Source organism: Mastomys coucha, unplaced genomic scaffold, assembly GCF_008632895.1.
Source record: "Mastomys coucha isolate ucsf_1 unplaced genomic scaffold, UCSF_Mcou_1 pScaffold1, whole genome shotgun sequence".
Taxonomy (NCBI): domain Eukaryota; kingdom Metazoa; phylum Chordata; class Mammalia; order Rodentia; family Muridae; genus Mastomys; species Mastomys coucha.
The window spans coordinates 89,428,421-89,444,538 of NW_022196891.1; the positions used below are offsets into that span (position 1 = coordinate 89,428,421).

The window sequence follows — 16,118 nt, forward strand, 5'->3', positions numbered from 1 at the left end:
TGTAGACCAGGCTGGCCTCGAACTCAGAAATCTGCCTTCTTCTGCCTCCCAAGTGCTGGGATTAAAGGCGTGCCCCACTGCCGCCCGGCTTTCTTTTCTTTTTTTAGGACAGGGTTTTTCTGTATAGCCCTGGGTGTCCTGGGACTCAACATGTAGACATGTAGACTAGGCTGGCCTCAAACTCAGAGATCTGCTTGCCCCTGCCTCTCAAGTCCTAGGATTAAAGTCATTTGTCACCACCATCCTGCAATGATGATGTTTTCATAATTGTTTATCTTGCAAACAGTCCTACTGATGCTTAATTATTGTAGCAGGTAGTCATTGTCATTGTCTCCCTCCCCCAAAGCCATGCTTACACCTTTATTTTTTCTGTCTGAATTGAATCCAATTCATTAAGCTCTCAGGAAAAGCATGCGAATCCCTACCATGATTCTGACTGAAATTGCATTCTATTTATACATTAAGCAGGAGGTCTAACATCGTATGCAGCTGTACTATCTCATCTACAGACACCGTCACTCTCCAGTTATTTAGGTCTTGTTTTATGCTCTTTAATTAGATGGAGGGCTAAGCGTTGGCTTTTCTAGCTTTCCCCTTGCTGTGGTTAAGATGGGCCCTCTCCCCTCAGAACACGGTGAGTTCCCTCAAACACTTTGAGCTATGTTTTCTTTTAAGTCGTTCAAGCAGCCCTGGGGATTTCAACTGTTAGAAGGAAAATTGGAAAGGAAGAAGGAAAGGGAAGGGGCAGCTTTAAACACCTGTGTCTTACATGTGTTTATTTTACTTAATCTTAGGTCAGTCATCTGTTTTAAAGTGGGTAATTGATGCTGAGAGGAGCTAGGTTGCCGTGACCAGGCTCATGGTAAAGAAGAGAAAGGACTTAACCCTGGGCCTTGGGTGGCCATTCCCCACCCCACACTGCCTTCCATTTCCGTATTTAACACTCATCTTAGTGGAAATTAGCCCCAGACCCAACAGTCTTTTTCTGCTGTTCCTAAGTCCTGTTTCTAGGCCCAGCAAGATGCAGTTCAAGAGCTGCTCACAGTGGCTTGGTCTGTTCTGCTGCTGTCGAATGTAACCTGATGCACAGAGGTGCATACCTAGGAGGCCCCAAAAAGAGTGATGGAGGTCCAGACCCCTCTCGTAGATCAAAGCCTGTGTCATGTTATCTGACTACCAGAGTTGAGGACTTGCCAGGGCCAAGCTAAGGGGTAGGATGTTACTTCTTTAGACACGAGGATCGGAGCTAATAAGTTCTCTGGCTTGGAACTCACTTCCTATCGACCATCCTTCCTCTCCCCATGAATGGACCCCTCTCTCAGCAGCAGCAGTGGCCTCTCCACCAGCAACACTGTCAGGTTCTGCCTTCCTGGGTTTGCACATCTGTCTTCCTTAGCATAGGAATGGAGCATCACGTGTTTGCTAGTCTCTGCAGTGCTCATCTGCGCTCTGGTTTGATATACACTGGCCTGAATCATGATAGAGTAGTTCTGCTTCAGTTCTGGGCTCCGAGGCCTCTGGGGTCCATCTGATCTGGCTTCTTATCAGCAGGAGTGTCAACCCAAGAGCCAAAGGGTTCCTGACTGTCCTTAGGACCTGTGGGGAGGGACAAGTGAGACTAGATGGTGGGGATTCAGGCTCTAGAAGGTTCATTTGCCTTTGAAGCAACGCTTTCTTTCATCTGTGGAGAGTTGTTGTGCTAGATGAAAATGGTTTGCTGCGAGGAGGGACAGGGTTAGAATCTCTGGCCTGTGTTGGAACGATCCAGTTCTTTCTGGAACATTTTCCAGACTTGAAAAGTTGATCCATTCCACTTGCTTTCTTAGTGATAGTTTGGGATGAAGGAAGGTCTTGGAAGACACTGTCCTAGAACTAATGTCTTTGAAACTCAGCCATCTGAGTTTCCTAGAGCATCCAGCCTTCCAGCTTGCTGCACAGCTCCGCAATGGTAACTACCTGGCATACAACATACCACTGGGACGGGCGTGCAGGGTAGTTAGACAGAGAAAGTGGGTTGAGACTCCTGTCCACACACTGGGCTATGATCTGTTTAAGGAAGAAGTCCCCAGTTGTTATGGTTTTTGGGAGGGGAAAATCCTCCCCTCCTATCATCAGAACCAGGGAAATCCCCCCCATCTATCATCAGAACCAACCGAGATGTAGGAATCCAGATGTAGAGCTGAAAATGTCGCTGCTTTGACTGAGAAAGCTGATTTTGGGGAGCAGACTGTATCTGTTGGAAAGGTTTCAGCCCTGCAGGTGGTACACAGGCTTATCCACCCAGCACAGGTAGCACCAGAGAATCATAGGCCTCTCCTCCCGGCAGCCATTGCCCAGTCCTTTCTGTTTCTCCAACCGTCTATAAAATGGGGAGCAGAATGGAGAACAGTTAATGTCTCCTAAATTACCAGTCTATGAGGAAAGGTCTCGGGGTTACACAGAGAGAAATCCCTCCAATGGAAACTGCACACCAGGAAAAGGAGGTTCCTGCCTCCTTACCAGCCCTGGAGATCACCTTGGGATGAACTCCAAGGCAATGTGAACTTTCGATGCTGGCTCTCTAGGTAGACAGGGCGATCAGAGTGATGTGTATTTAATCAGGGGCATTTGTTTTTAGAACGACAGAGGTAAAGAGGGGCACACAGCTTACACAGGTGGCTCTGTTGAAATGTGAGGAATTCATGGTAAGCTTGAACTGTGGAAAAGTGGCGAAGGCTCCCCAGCTTGATGGATGTGGGACTCTCAAGATCTCAGAGTCATGGGTTCTCACAAGCCTTGGCAGATGGCATATAAAAGATAGACGGTGCAGCCCTGCTGAATGTGCTGGAGACATGGGCCCAGAGGGTTCTAGCAGTAAGCAGTACAGACGAGGCTCGGAGGACCGGACTGAAGCCTGCAGGAAGCTGGGCTAGGAGGATGGAGAGGTGAGGCTCCTAATCTCCTCATAGGTGTGGCTCCTCCCATCTGGTTTGACTTTAGCTTGATAAAGTAGCAGTGTTCCTGAGTTCCATTTGAAAAAAGCATGGAGTTTTCTTTGGAGGAAAAGAAGATGGTTTCTTGAGTTGTTTGCTCTTCACTGCCAGCTAGAATATGGCCAGGTGTGGTTTGGTGCTGTCTTGCCATCTTCAATGCAGAAGAGTTTGGGTCCCACGGTTCTGTAGAGGCCCCTGAAGATGCAGTTACAGAAACCGAGGATAATTCTAAGGACATGTGTGTGTGTGTGTGTGTGTGTGTGTGTGTGTATGTATATAGATATATTTTTTGATTTTGAAGTACTAGTCTTTTTGTACTATGGATTTCTTTCAAAATGTGCTTTTTTAAGGGTGGCATTTTTAATCTATCAGCTTTCTCAGAGCATCTAGTATCTGGCAGTTAAAATTATGCAGAGGGAAAGATGAACATTCACCATGGATGTGTATTTCAGTAACTGAGATGTAAGGAGGACATATTTTCATTTGCTTGTTTTCTGAGTGTTTACACATGTTAGGGGTATCTGTACTTACATACAAGTGAGTGATATATTCAAGTCAATAAGCTAGCTATTGTCAAGGCAAGTGACTAATGTCTGTCTGTCCAGAGATGTGACCGTGGTAACCCTGGGCCTCTATTTCCACCCCTGAGATTGTGTTCATTATCTGCTCTGTTCTCATAAACTACATGAAATCCTGAGCACAGTGCCTGGAATTTGGGGAGCGGTCAGGTTTCCATCCATGTGGCGAAATAGTTATGGACTTCATTTTGAAAATGTTACTGTTCTAATTTCATTTCTGTTGCTGTGATACAATATCCTGACAGAAAGCAACTCTGAGGAATGGGGCTCATTTCTGGGTATAACTCCAGGTTACGCCCATGACTGTGGAAAAGTTGAGGTAGGAACTTCAAACATCTGGAATATCACACCCACAGTCAAGAGCAGAGAGAAACAAAAGCGCGAGTGCCCATTGGCTTCCTCACTTGTGCCGAGCGGTGTTCCCGACTCAGGCAGTCCAGGACCCCTCTGCTCAGGTGCCACTCATGGATCCCCATATATGTGCCCACAGGCCAACCCAGAGTAGACACTCCCTCACTGAGACTCTCCTTGGAGGGGGTTCTAGGTCGAGTCAAGTCCTCAGATGTAACTATTACAGTTGTAAAACAGAATGTAGAGTACCTCAAATATGAAAAAATGTGACAGCTGCTTATGGAGTTCTTCCATGCCAGATGCTACCTCAGGAAATAGCACAGAAGAATGCACGCACTGTAACTTTGTGTCTCCTTTACTTTCCAAGCACAGATAGCTTGTTACTTCTTGGTGAGGTGTCCTATACAAAAAGAAAGACAGTTATTTGCTTTTACTAATTATTGTTACTTTTGGAAGCTAAAGAAAGACCATGCAGATATTTGCAGGTCCTCACTAAGAAGTTGGTAGAAGGGGCATGACTCACTGCCTTCTGTAGAGGACGGTGATGGTGAGCACAGGTTCACATCTTTCAGCCCAGGATGGACAGTCCTTGAAGCCTCGCTGTGTTACCTCAGGCTCTAATATTACCACGGTTGAGCATGGAGTAGCAGGCAACTACCATGGCAACCTCTCCTGCTTGTTTTCTGTTTACTGTTGTCTGGGATTTTTTTTTTTTAACTTTGGTTTGAGGGAGAGGGACTTAGAAATTCAGTTTTTGGCTCATACTTGTTCAAGCATATGCATAAGGCTGATAGTTACACAAGCTTTGGGTAGATACTGGAGTTCTTTAGCCACAGATAGAGTCTGTCGATGGTTGGCAGTGTCCTCTTGGCCTGCACTTTTTACTGTCGTTAGTTCAATGTATCTGAGCTTCTTCCGTGAGCACTGATGAGATTTTCAAGCCAGTTTCTGTTGTATGAGGGTTCAGACACCGTATTTATGGGATTACGTGACAGTAAGCAAGGCCCCCACTGTGCAGTCACTCTGTACATTTTTATCCCAACATGAAAAAACTGATGGTGAGGTTCTCCCACACTGAGAGAACAGTTAACAATGAGTTAATATTTGTATCTGTTTGTTCCTGAGTCCTTGATTCTCAGGCCCCTCAGACGAGGATGAAAACAGCTGACCACCCTTTTGATGTTCCTTTCAGGGACACCTGTGTGGTTTTTTGTGAAGATTGCTCCGATCCGAAATGAACAGGATAAAGTGGTCCTGTTCCTTTGCACGTTCAGCGACATAACTGCGTTCAAGCAGCCTATCGAGGACGACTCCTGCAAAGGTGCGTAACTCTGATCTGTGCAAGTACACGCTCGCCTTTGCTACAGAGAAGTCGAGGTTGCCAAGGCAATCTTGTGCAGAGATCAGGATTTAAATCTTAGTTTTGGTCGGGTGCTGTGTCATTCTGCAGTGTGCTTGGGCAAGAGATCGACAGAAACGTTTGGTAAAGCATTTAAAAATTCACATAGTTACACTTGGATGGAAGAAAACAGACCAGTACATCTGACCTCACAGGGACTTTCAGGTTTCCTCACCTTTCTCTCCACCCCTCCACCCCTCCACCCACTGGAGACTGAACCATGGCCCTGTGCGCACCAGGCAATCACTTCCACCAGGCTATGAGGCTCTTGATGTGTTTTCACAGGCTGTGCCTGACTTTCTTGTGGACATCTTTGGGTCTGACTTGTGGATGGTTGCAGACTCTTTAGATAAAAACTAGAAATGAGGGAGTGATGAACCTGGAAAATAGGCTGGGGAGGTGGGCAAGATGTTGGTAAATGGCTGTGCATCTGCTAAGTTCTTGAAACCAAAAAGTGGGCTGAATTTATCTGAGCTGTCACATGATTAGGGAAAAGTTGGATATAGTCATAAACCTAGTACCATGCTCTGAACAACACATATATGTCTACATGTGACTTATGTGTGCTTGGTCGCATCATGTCTGTGGTTTGTGGTCTGTGGCTGGTTAATTGATAGGCAGACATTACTGAGGCCAGGGGCTAGAGTAACGTGTCATAGGGGTCATTTGATCATCTGGATGGTCTTAGGTTTTAGCCAGATTGTGGTTGAGTATTGTTTGGAAAGCACTGGAAGCTTCGGGAAGGAGCCCGCAGGGTGGCTGGGAGTGCTAGGCTCTGCACTGGCACACTGGGATAGTGGACAGGGGTGTCAAGCACTCTTTCACACCCTCTCCTGCAGTTGGCATTGACTCAGCCAAGAACCCAGCAGTGCTTCACACTGCGAAACTACTGTGCTCAGCTCTCTCCTCCAGCTCTCTGCTCTTGAGGATTCCTGGGATGCGCTGAGGAATGCCAGCAGAGTCCAGGGGAGCGATAGGCTGGGACTCTTTACCTGGGATGTGACAAAGACTGATTGTTAAAGAAGAATCGTAGGGGAAATAAGCATGATCTGGCCATGTCAGAGTGTGTTCTGTGGAGATGCAGCGGTGTGTAGCTGTTATTGTTATAGTAGGAAAGGCATCCCCTTCTGAGAGTGCTTCAGATCTGGCTCCACTGAAGTGATGAATCAGTGGCGGTGGGAGACTGTCGCGGGTTAATTCTCCACGAGTCGTGTGCTCCACTTATTTAGCCCAAGCCGCCCCCGTGTGCATCTTGTTGCTGATGAGAATCTCAGTGCACACAGCAGTGCATCCCATCCCACCCCCCTCCAACTATTTCATTAGCCAAAGTAATTTCTTGTCATGTGTCAATTCTTTTTGTCAATGAAATAACACAAGTAACATGTAGCCTTATTTGTAAACCATTTAGAACATGTACATACATAACACATATTCACATATAAATACCTGTACCTATGTAGAAACACACATGCATACATATGCACACACGCATGCATATATATGCATATACACATATGTATAGATACACAACCATATATACAGATGCACATGTATGCACACACACGTCAGAGCACATGTACATGCTCATACACATGAGATTTCAATGTGAGAATCCTGGTAGGGAACCCAGCTTCATGCTACCTGAAAGTCCACTGCCGTGTCCTGATTCTCATTGCTCTCTCTGTCACCATATCTCTGACCTGCTGTGGTGCTTTGGTCTGCTCAGGACAAAGTCAGATTTTATATTAGCCTGTTTATGATGGAAAAGCCAGGGAGTTGGTGAGATCTCCTGAATTATCAGGCTGTAAACTTCAGTGCTGGCTTCAAGAGTCTGACCCAGATGGGAAAGATGCTACCGCGTGGCTGGATTGCTCTGTCTTGGGCTCGCTTTCTGGATATGCTCTTGGTTCATTCTCCCTGACCCTGCTGTGTTTTCGGTTCAGTACTGCAGGTAGCACCAGGTCTTCAGTGTTCTGTTTCCCTGGGGTTGTTTAGAATATACCTGTGAGCTAGACGGTGTGGGGTGCATCCTGAGAGTTGTTCAGGAAGCCTGCTTGTGCCTAACATTTTTCTCTGAACAATGAACGCACAAAGGGCAAACAACCAGATAATAGAGAGTTGACTATTTTGCCTGGAGTCCCGGGCGCTGCTGTTGGGCTCTGGGATGAGGCACTAGACCCCTTTCACTCATAACTCTGTGACAAGGCACCTTCCTCCTTCATTCTGTTGTCCCCTTTGGCTAATTTCCTAACTCTGATTAAAGTGCCCCGCCCCCACGTCACTCACCAGGGACTGAAAATCAAGCAGGGCTTTCTGCTTGGTAACTGGCAGGTGGGTTACACCTGGGCTCAGAGAGGAATACCTCCTGTTCTCCTGTTGGTCTTTCTCTCTCTGCTTCTTTTATAGAGAAACAGGTGGCAGAACCTTTGCTTTCCTCTCTGTTGAGCTCAAGTCTTGAACAGGTGTGAAGTGTGGGGCTCTGGTTGTCACCTCTACATTGCTCACAAGGATGAGTTACTCCCTTGCTTTCTTGTAACTTGTGGCAAAGGTTTAGACTCACCCGTGTGTTTGAACTTTACATTTGAACCCCACCAGAGATGGTGCAGGGATGAAAGGGAGAGCCGAGATTACAATATTGGAGGATGAGGGTTCCTTCCTGGGCACAATGGTGAGATGCTCTTAGGAATGATGAGTCAGAGACATGGTACAGCCTTTCTGCTACTAGTGCTCACATATCATCTCTCTGCTCATGGGAGGACAGAGAGGCAGAGCTACTGAAGCTAACCTCAGTAACTGTAGTTACTTAAGCGGCCATTGTAGACTTTTCCTGTTTGCACATTGATGGAGAAAGGACAGGAAGAGACACTTCAGGGCATAGACAGTGTTGCACGCTGGGCACTTGTTCATGGACACACAGGCAGTGAGTGAGTGGTTCATGCTGGCCACTCATGTGCATCCACTGTTCAGTGTCAGCGTTGCTGTGAGGTGAAAGTGAACCTGTCTCTGAAAGAGATTTTTAAAAGTACCAGTCTACTGTTCCCATGGCATGTCCCACTGAGCTCAGTTAGTTGTGATTAACATGGAAGCTGTCAATGCCCCTGAAGGCTGTCCTCTCCTGCTGACCTGAGTGGAGCTCCAACAGCCTAGCCACTGGGCAGCAGGTCTGGAAGGGACAGAGATCTGCATCCTGGCATGTGATGGTGGGGATGTGTAGATGTTTTGTATCCATTAGCACCTGGTGCTTCTGGAGTGCAATAAGAATCCATTTACTTGTTACGTTGACCAAAGCTTTTCAGATGGAAGACTTTTTTTTTTTAGATATTTTCTTTATTTACATGTAAATTTCTCCTTTCCCAGTTTCCCCTCCAAAAAACAAAGAAACAAAAACAGATGGAAGACTTTTAAAGTTATAGGAAAACCACACTGCTTCCCCCTCGTCCCACAGTCCTCTGGACTCTAGGTCAGTCCTGGGAAGGTGCTCCAGGGTAAAACTTGAAGACGCAGTTTCTGTGAAAGGTGCTGACTATTTCTAGAGGCCGAGGGATGGGAATGAGTCATATTGCCGCCCCTCAGCATCACAGATGGCAACAGTTGCAAGCTTTGTTTATTTGCTGTGCACGGGAGCACAAGTGTTTGGAGCTCCTGGTCTTGAGACCTGACAAGCTTTGGGAAGACTCATGGGACAGCTGCCTGGTCAAAACCTTGATTCAGATGTTGCCTGTTAAGTGTTGGAATGTTGTATTTGGGGGGACTTTAAGGGCAGCCGGAGTTGTTCTAAGAAGCATCCTTCCTCCATGACCTTCCCCTCACTACACAGATAAAATCAGCCAGTGCCTTCCCCTACACACCTAGATGCTGGTCTTGGCGAAGGCAGTGCAATGCTGGGTAGTCTATCATTCACAAACCCTAGTTTGTAGCTCAGTTTCTGCAAGACCAGATGATGAAGGAGTTGAGACTATCCCGAGAAAAGACGCCCAAGGCAGAGAACCATCTTTTTGACCCGGTGTGAGCCAGTGACAGAGCCTTGCCCAGAGGAGAAGTCTACACTGTAGATTTTTTTCTCCCAAGGTACCCCAGGCCTCCTTTCCTCATTTGTATAGAGTTCCCAAAACCTGCCCTACTGTGTCTCAAGGCTGTGATCAGAACAGAGCTCAAGTGTGTTGGAAAAGCAAGTTGCTGCCCAAACCTTGAAATTTGAGGGTTCGTATCTGAGCAACTGGTTTTGTTTGCCTGCAGGCATGCAAGATGGGCTCATTGGACCTGACCCTGGATCAAGACCTTGGTCATTGTCCTGCGGTGTTGCTGGATGAGAACGCCTTAGTGTATGGCTAACCTTGTCTTTGTGGTTTTCTGCCTGCTTCAGGTTGGGGGAAGTTTGCCCGACTGACCAGAGCTCTGACAAGCAGCAGGGGAGTCCTGCAGCAGCTGGCCCCCAGTGTGCAGAAGGGTGAGAACGTTCATAAGCACTCGCGCCTGGCAGAGGTAAGGCTGGGTGTAGCCCATCAGCCTCACTTCCCGGGAGCGTGTGGGCTGAGAACATGGCATGTCATGGAGATGCTGTGCCTGTGTGAAAGGGGACCTCTGGGACCTCCAGCCTCTGGGCTGGCACTTTGGTTGGTCTGGGCTCCATAAGCCATGTTGTGTAATGACAGGGGAAGGGGCATGCCTGCTTTGATCCCCACACTTTGGTGTGTGTAAAGGCAGACTGGAGACAGCCCTGTGTTCAGACTTGCTTGAGATTACAGGCATCAGCTCACTTGCTTAGGACACAGCAAAGAGCTGGAAGTGCTTCTTGTTTGTAAAGGAAGCCATTAAAAACTTTGTAAATCATAGACAATTGTGTAATTTGAGCAATGCAGACTATTCAAGGAAAACAAAACATAGGATCCATTCACCTGTCAGTGGGATGTTCATACATTTCCTTAAGCCATACTGATAAAGTCACACTTTTGCATTTCATGGTCCTTGTCCCATGACGCTACTGTCATCAAGAAAGGGACACTAATGCAGTAATGCATTAATGCAGATTCCTGTTAGTACGTGTTATATCACATGACAATGAGAAAGAAAGGACCAAAACAATGGTATTATTAATTGAGGGAAAGACATAGTTCCCCACCCATCTGTTCTTAATCTGTTTTAGGTATATTTTCCCCCCATACATAAAATATCTTACAATATAATGTACAGTCTACTTAAAAAAATGTATTCGCTCATTTATTTGCATGTGAGAACATGTATATGTGTGCCTGTGTGAGCTCAGTGACCAAAGGGTCCTCAGACACGTTCTCCCTATTCTTTTGAGGCAGGTCCTCTTCCTAAACCCGAGCCTTACATCTTCTTACCTGAGTTAGGAGCCAGCAAGTCCTAGCATCCTTCTGTGTCTACCTGCCTTAGACTCAGTACCGGTGCTGTGGGCTTGCGGCTCATGCCTGGTGTGGGACCTAAGTCCTTGGATTGGAGCTCTGCTCCTCAGCACAACTGCGGCTGAGCCGTCTCTTCACCCCCAAGCCCATGCCTCTGTGTGTTCATTGATTGGGGATAGATCCCAAGCTTTTGGAACTGGGCAGCACTTAGAAGCTGCTTGGTGGTGTTAGTTTGTAGAAACTTGCCACGGGCCGTCCAGTCTGGGCCTCCCTCAACCCGCGGGGGAACAGGGTCCTAGTCAGGTAGACAAGGTGTTGGCGAAGAAATGACAAACAGACACAAGGGAGTGCTGTAACTGAATGCAATTTGTACAAAATAGAAATCAGGCTTATATAGTATATAGAAAACAGGGCAAACTACAGAAGTCACATAGGCAGGAGATGGCTACATCAAGGTCAGTAAAATCAAACAGCCAGGTGCAAGGCAAGGGAGCAATGGTGTCCTTCTTCTTGGGCTAGGTTGTTGTGGCAGCCCCAAGGTCAACTCTCAGGGTCTGTCTGAGGCAAGTAGCTGAAGGTCGTATTCTAGCATTCCTTGACTGTAACATAAACAATTAGTGATGGGAGCCCTACAACTTCTAACTTCTTACTGGCAGTAAAACAGTTTTTCTTTTTGTGGGACTGCTCTGATAAAAAGTGCCTAACTGCTATCTCTAACTCTTGAGACACCCTGTCTGGTAAGACAGCTTCTTAGTAAGAATTCCCAGCTAATTACAGCTAGGAAATCTATTAGGATTATTGAAACACTGTGAAGGCCAGGAAATAATGTTCAATCTCAGTTTTAGCTAACAACGAAATATTTCTTAGGGCACCTTTATGCCTGAATAAAGGAAGCACGCAGATCTCTCCACAGATTATAGCAGAGATCAATCTGGAACACCTCTGAGTTAGGAAATGTTAGTGACTGACTACTTCAGGAGGCTGACTCCGTTTGAAGTGTATGCCTCAGTTCTGTGATCAGGTTTTTAGTCCTGTCCCAGGCACAACTGAAGTAGACGAGTTCTCTGTAACAGAAACTGATTTAATGAACAAAAGAAGGAAATTATCTAGTATCTTGTCTACCTGTCTGGTCCCCTTGGTTCCAAAATGAGGCAAGAATCTGGGACTCATCCTAGGGCAAGCTTCACCTGGTGACTTAGTGATTTTATTGATCTTTTCAATAAAGGTTAATTTTAGGTTTTGTTAATTTTCTCTGCTGCCTTTTTTCCTCTGTTTTCCACTTTATTGTCTTCTGCCTAGATTTAGTGATTTATTTTAGTCTTCTTATTTTTGATTTAATTTTCTCTAATTTCTTAAAGCAGATGTTTAGATTTCTGATGTGGATCTTTCTTTTCTAATATATTAAAATATTAGAAATTTTCCTCTATCAAAACCGAAGTTTTGCCTTTACTTGAAATAAGTTTTCACTTGGTTAAAAAATACACCTTAATTTATTTATCTGTGTGTGTCTGTGTGGGTGCATACACCCAGGCACCCTTAGAGGCCAGAGGAGGGCATTAGGTATCCTGCTGTGTCATTTCCTACCTTTGTCTTTTGAGACTGGGTTTCTCACTGAACCTGGAGCTAGCCTGGTGACCAGCAAACCACAGCAATCCTCCCTCCTCTGCCCCTGGCACACTGGGGCCACAGGTGGGTGTGTGGCCCCAGCTGGAGTTTTATATGGGTGCTGTAGATTTGAACTCAGGTCCTCATGCTTGCAAAGCAGGTGTCCTTATCCACTGGGCCATCTCTCAGGCCTCCTCATAGGCTTGCCTCACAGACTTAGATCCTGTTGTTAAGCGCCTGTGCAGCATTGTTATGCGTCCTTGGAGAACTGACTCCTTGGTTCTTGATGAAGTTTCCTCTGATGTAGCTACCCTACTTTCATTTGATTAGTGCTAGCACACACATCTTCCCCATCTTGTCTCCATCTCATACTTAATTCAGGGCTGCAGACAGCGTGTGGCTGGATGGCTGCATGGCTAGATGGCTGGGTTTTTTTTAAAAACCAATCTGACGAGCTAAGCTTAATGTGATTACCAAAGTCCAGGCGGCTGGCTGGAGTATCTCTGCTTCTCTGTTCACTGCCCTTGGTCTCTGCTCCTATGGTGTATCCACTCTTTTTCTTCTTGTCTTAGTTTTAATGATCATTTTTATGACTTCACTTTTGGTTTATATAAAATAACTTCTTTTGTGTCTGAGTGTGCTATATATATATGTATGTGTACATGTTGGTCTGGGGGTGTATATGTGTGTGTGTGTGTCAGAAGTTGTGGTTGGGTGTTGCACTCAGTGGCTCCATGTTGTTTTGGAGACAGTGTCTCTCACTGAACCTGGGGCTCTCGGAGTCATATGGGCTGGCTGGCTGTGAGCTTCAGGAATCCATGTTTCCCATCTCCCCAGCACTGAGATTACAGGCATGGCTGCTGCACTCAGCTTTTCATGCAGGGGCTGGGGGTCCCAACTCAAGTCCTCGTGCATAGCAAGCACATTGCCGATTGAGCTATCTCCTGAACCTGAAATCATGCTTCTTTTAACTCTTTTTAGTGGTTGCCCTAGAGTTTGCGCTTCATCGATATAGCCACACACACTATACTGCTTCATGGGTAGTGAAAATACATTCTAAGAACCACATGCCCCAGTGTTCTGTTCCATGGACCATTGCTTTCCTTCATGTCGTTTATACATGTACTTGTACATGTACCGCCATAGTCAAATACATTGTTGATGTTGTTTTTACTGCATGTATGTATGTGTGCATGCATATGCGTGTATGATATTTGTATGTGTATATATGTGTGTATATATGTACGAATGATATATGTATGTACATATATGTATATGTGTCATATGTATGTATGTATGATATATGTATATATGTATGAATGATATATATATGTATATGTGTGTTATATATGTATATATGTATTATGTATGTATGGTAATCAGAGGACAACTCATGGGAGTCAATTTCCTCCTTCTACCAGGGATCAAACTCAGGTCATCAGGCTTAGTGGCTGGTGCCTTTACCCATTGAACAGTCTTGCCTGCCCTTGTTGCTCTTATTTGATCAAACTTCTATGATAGATATCTAATAATAACAAAATGGAATGTATTTACCTTTATTGCCTCTTGGAGGGTCTTCCAGTCTTTAAGTACATCTGGAATAGGAATGTACCATTTTCCTTCTATGTAGGGATCTTCACGTTCCCTGGTATGAAGACATGGTATGACTCTCTCCTATGAGAACCATCCACTATTGTCTGAGAAAATCTCTGTTTCCCCTTCACTTTGGGGGGATGATTTCCTGAGGTGTAGATATGGAGGTGGTGTGCATTTTCTGTGTGTACATGTACCTTCTGCTTGCTTGGTTCTGAGATGTTGATGATCCTTATCTTTATAACGCTGAAGGTTCGTGCTAATTGTCAGCTCAGCAGAATCTAAACTCCCCTGGGAAGTGTCTGGGCGTGCCTGTGGGGGATTATCTAGATTGTGTTCATTGTGTGTTAATGGTGCCGCCTGTCCACTGTGGGTGGCACCATTCCCTGGCTGGGATCCTGGATGTGTGAATGGAGAGAGAGAGCTGAGCAGCAGCAAGCATTCAAGGCCTCTCTGCCTTGTGGTTATGGGAGCCATGAGGCGAGCTGCTTTAGGCTCTTGCCGCCTTGAGTTCCCTGGTGTGGTGGACCGTACATTTGAGCTGTGAACCAGAATAACCTGCTCTTCCTAAATTGCTTTTGCCAGAATATTTTCTCACGGCAACTGAAAAGACACCAAGACAGTCGAGTGGTATTTTCGTCTAAGGCTCCCTTCAGGATTTTTGTTGCTTTCGTGGATATTTACGTAGTCTAATGAGGTATTCCGCTGTTTGTTTTGTTTATGTGGTAACATCCTGCTTCTGGGATCTGAGATCTGTGCCTGATGTCAGCTTGGTGCTTATTGGTGTGTATGTCTTCTGTTTTGTCTCCTGGCACTTCTGCTATGTGCATTGACATCTTCAGTACTTGTCCTAAATTTTGGATATATTCTGCTTAGATTTTCAGTATGCCTCCATCCTTTGTAATTTCTAATATTTCTAGCGGTCTATACTGGAGCTCAGAGATTTGGGGTCACCTCTGCTGAGTCCCACCTCCTAAGGATCCCATCAAATTGGTTTTCATTTTGGTCATTGTGGTTTTTGATAATTAAGTCTTTCTGTTTGGTTCTCTCTAGACTGGCCTTCCTTCTCTGTTCACACTGCTGATCTGTTCTTGCAGGTTGTCTTAGACTGGCCTTCCTTCCCTGTTCACACTACCGATCTGTTCTTGCATGTTGTCTGTGTTACCCACCAGCCCTCTCTAGACTGGCCTTCCCTCCCTGTTCACACTGCTGATCTGTTCTTGCAGGTTGTCTGTGTTACCCACCAGCCCTTAGTGCTTTGATCACGGTTGCTTTAAAATTCCAGTCTGGAATCTGGTTCTGACATTTGTTCTGCCTCATCAAAACGAGCTTTTCTTTTCTTTCTTTTTGTTTTGCCTCTGGCTTTGACTGAGAGCAGCCATGACTGATAAGGAATAAGGAACTCAAGGAAAGGTGAAGGTCTGTTACCTTTAGTGAGACAGGACACAGCAAGAATGGGAAAGTGTTCTTTGGCCACTGGCTTCCATCGTTTAGTAAGCCTGGACCACAGACTGTGTCCTTCACAGCCATGTTACAGCCTTGCGTCCTCTCTTAGAAGGCATAGGATGAGGAGAGGGTGGTGCAGGAGCCTCCTTCCCTCCCTATGACCAGCAAGACCAAGCCTAGTAAAGTGGTTTCTCTGGAGGTGAGGCCTTGCTGGGGCATGTTGCCACTAAGGTACCAGCCCCCATGGCCGGATGGCTTTCTGAGCTTTGTGCAAACTGGGCGACTCCTCCCTTTCTTCTTGGGGCTTCCCTGTCTCTGCGTGTCTTTGTTTGGAGAGTGTCCCTGAACACAGGTGGCTGACCTTGGCTGGCCTTGTCTGAAAAGTGACCTTGTATGGAGTTCTCTGCAAGGCTGTCTAACTCAGCACACATGCCTCACTCTGGCTTCCCACCCACCTTATAAGTAGGTACTGTATTATAACCAATCACCTCTTGAGGCTCCCTGGATGCCATGGCCAATTAGTCTATTCCATCCACACCCCGATAAAAGCCCTTATATACCCTATCCATGGGACAATAAAGTCGTTTTGTCTTGCTGCAGTGGTCTCTGGAGGCTATTCCACCATACTCATGGCCATCCAAATCCTGGTCTCTACCTCTGTCCCCTTTGTCCTCTCAGTCTGGTGGCCAATAGCCTCTGGGGAGGGAGGGAGAGGGACACAAAGTCAAGAAAGACACTTGGAGCAGAGTGGTCCTTTTCCACCTCCTCCTGTCAGAGAGATGGAGGTTTTTATTCTCAGATCTCTCTC

At 46.0% G+C, this 16,118-nt stretch overlaps 1 protein-coding gene across 1 annotated transcript in view; it reads left to right on the forward strand.

Annotated features, from left to right (window-relative positions):
* The window catches only part of Kcnh1 (potassium voltage-gated channel subfamily H member 1), a 315,715-nt gene that overhangs the window by 37,980 nt on the left and 261,617 nt on the right, over positions 1–16,118 (forward strand). Inside the window, exons 4-5 of the mRNA XM_031339334.1 lie at positions 5,094–5,222; positions 9,664–9,782. Coding sequence (XP_031195194.1) covers positions 5,094–5,222; positions 9,664–9,782 — 248 coding nt within the window. The remainder of the gene's footprint in view (positions 1–5,093; positions 5,223–9,663; positions 9,783–16,118) is intronic.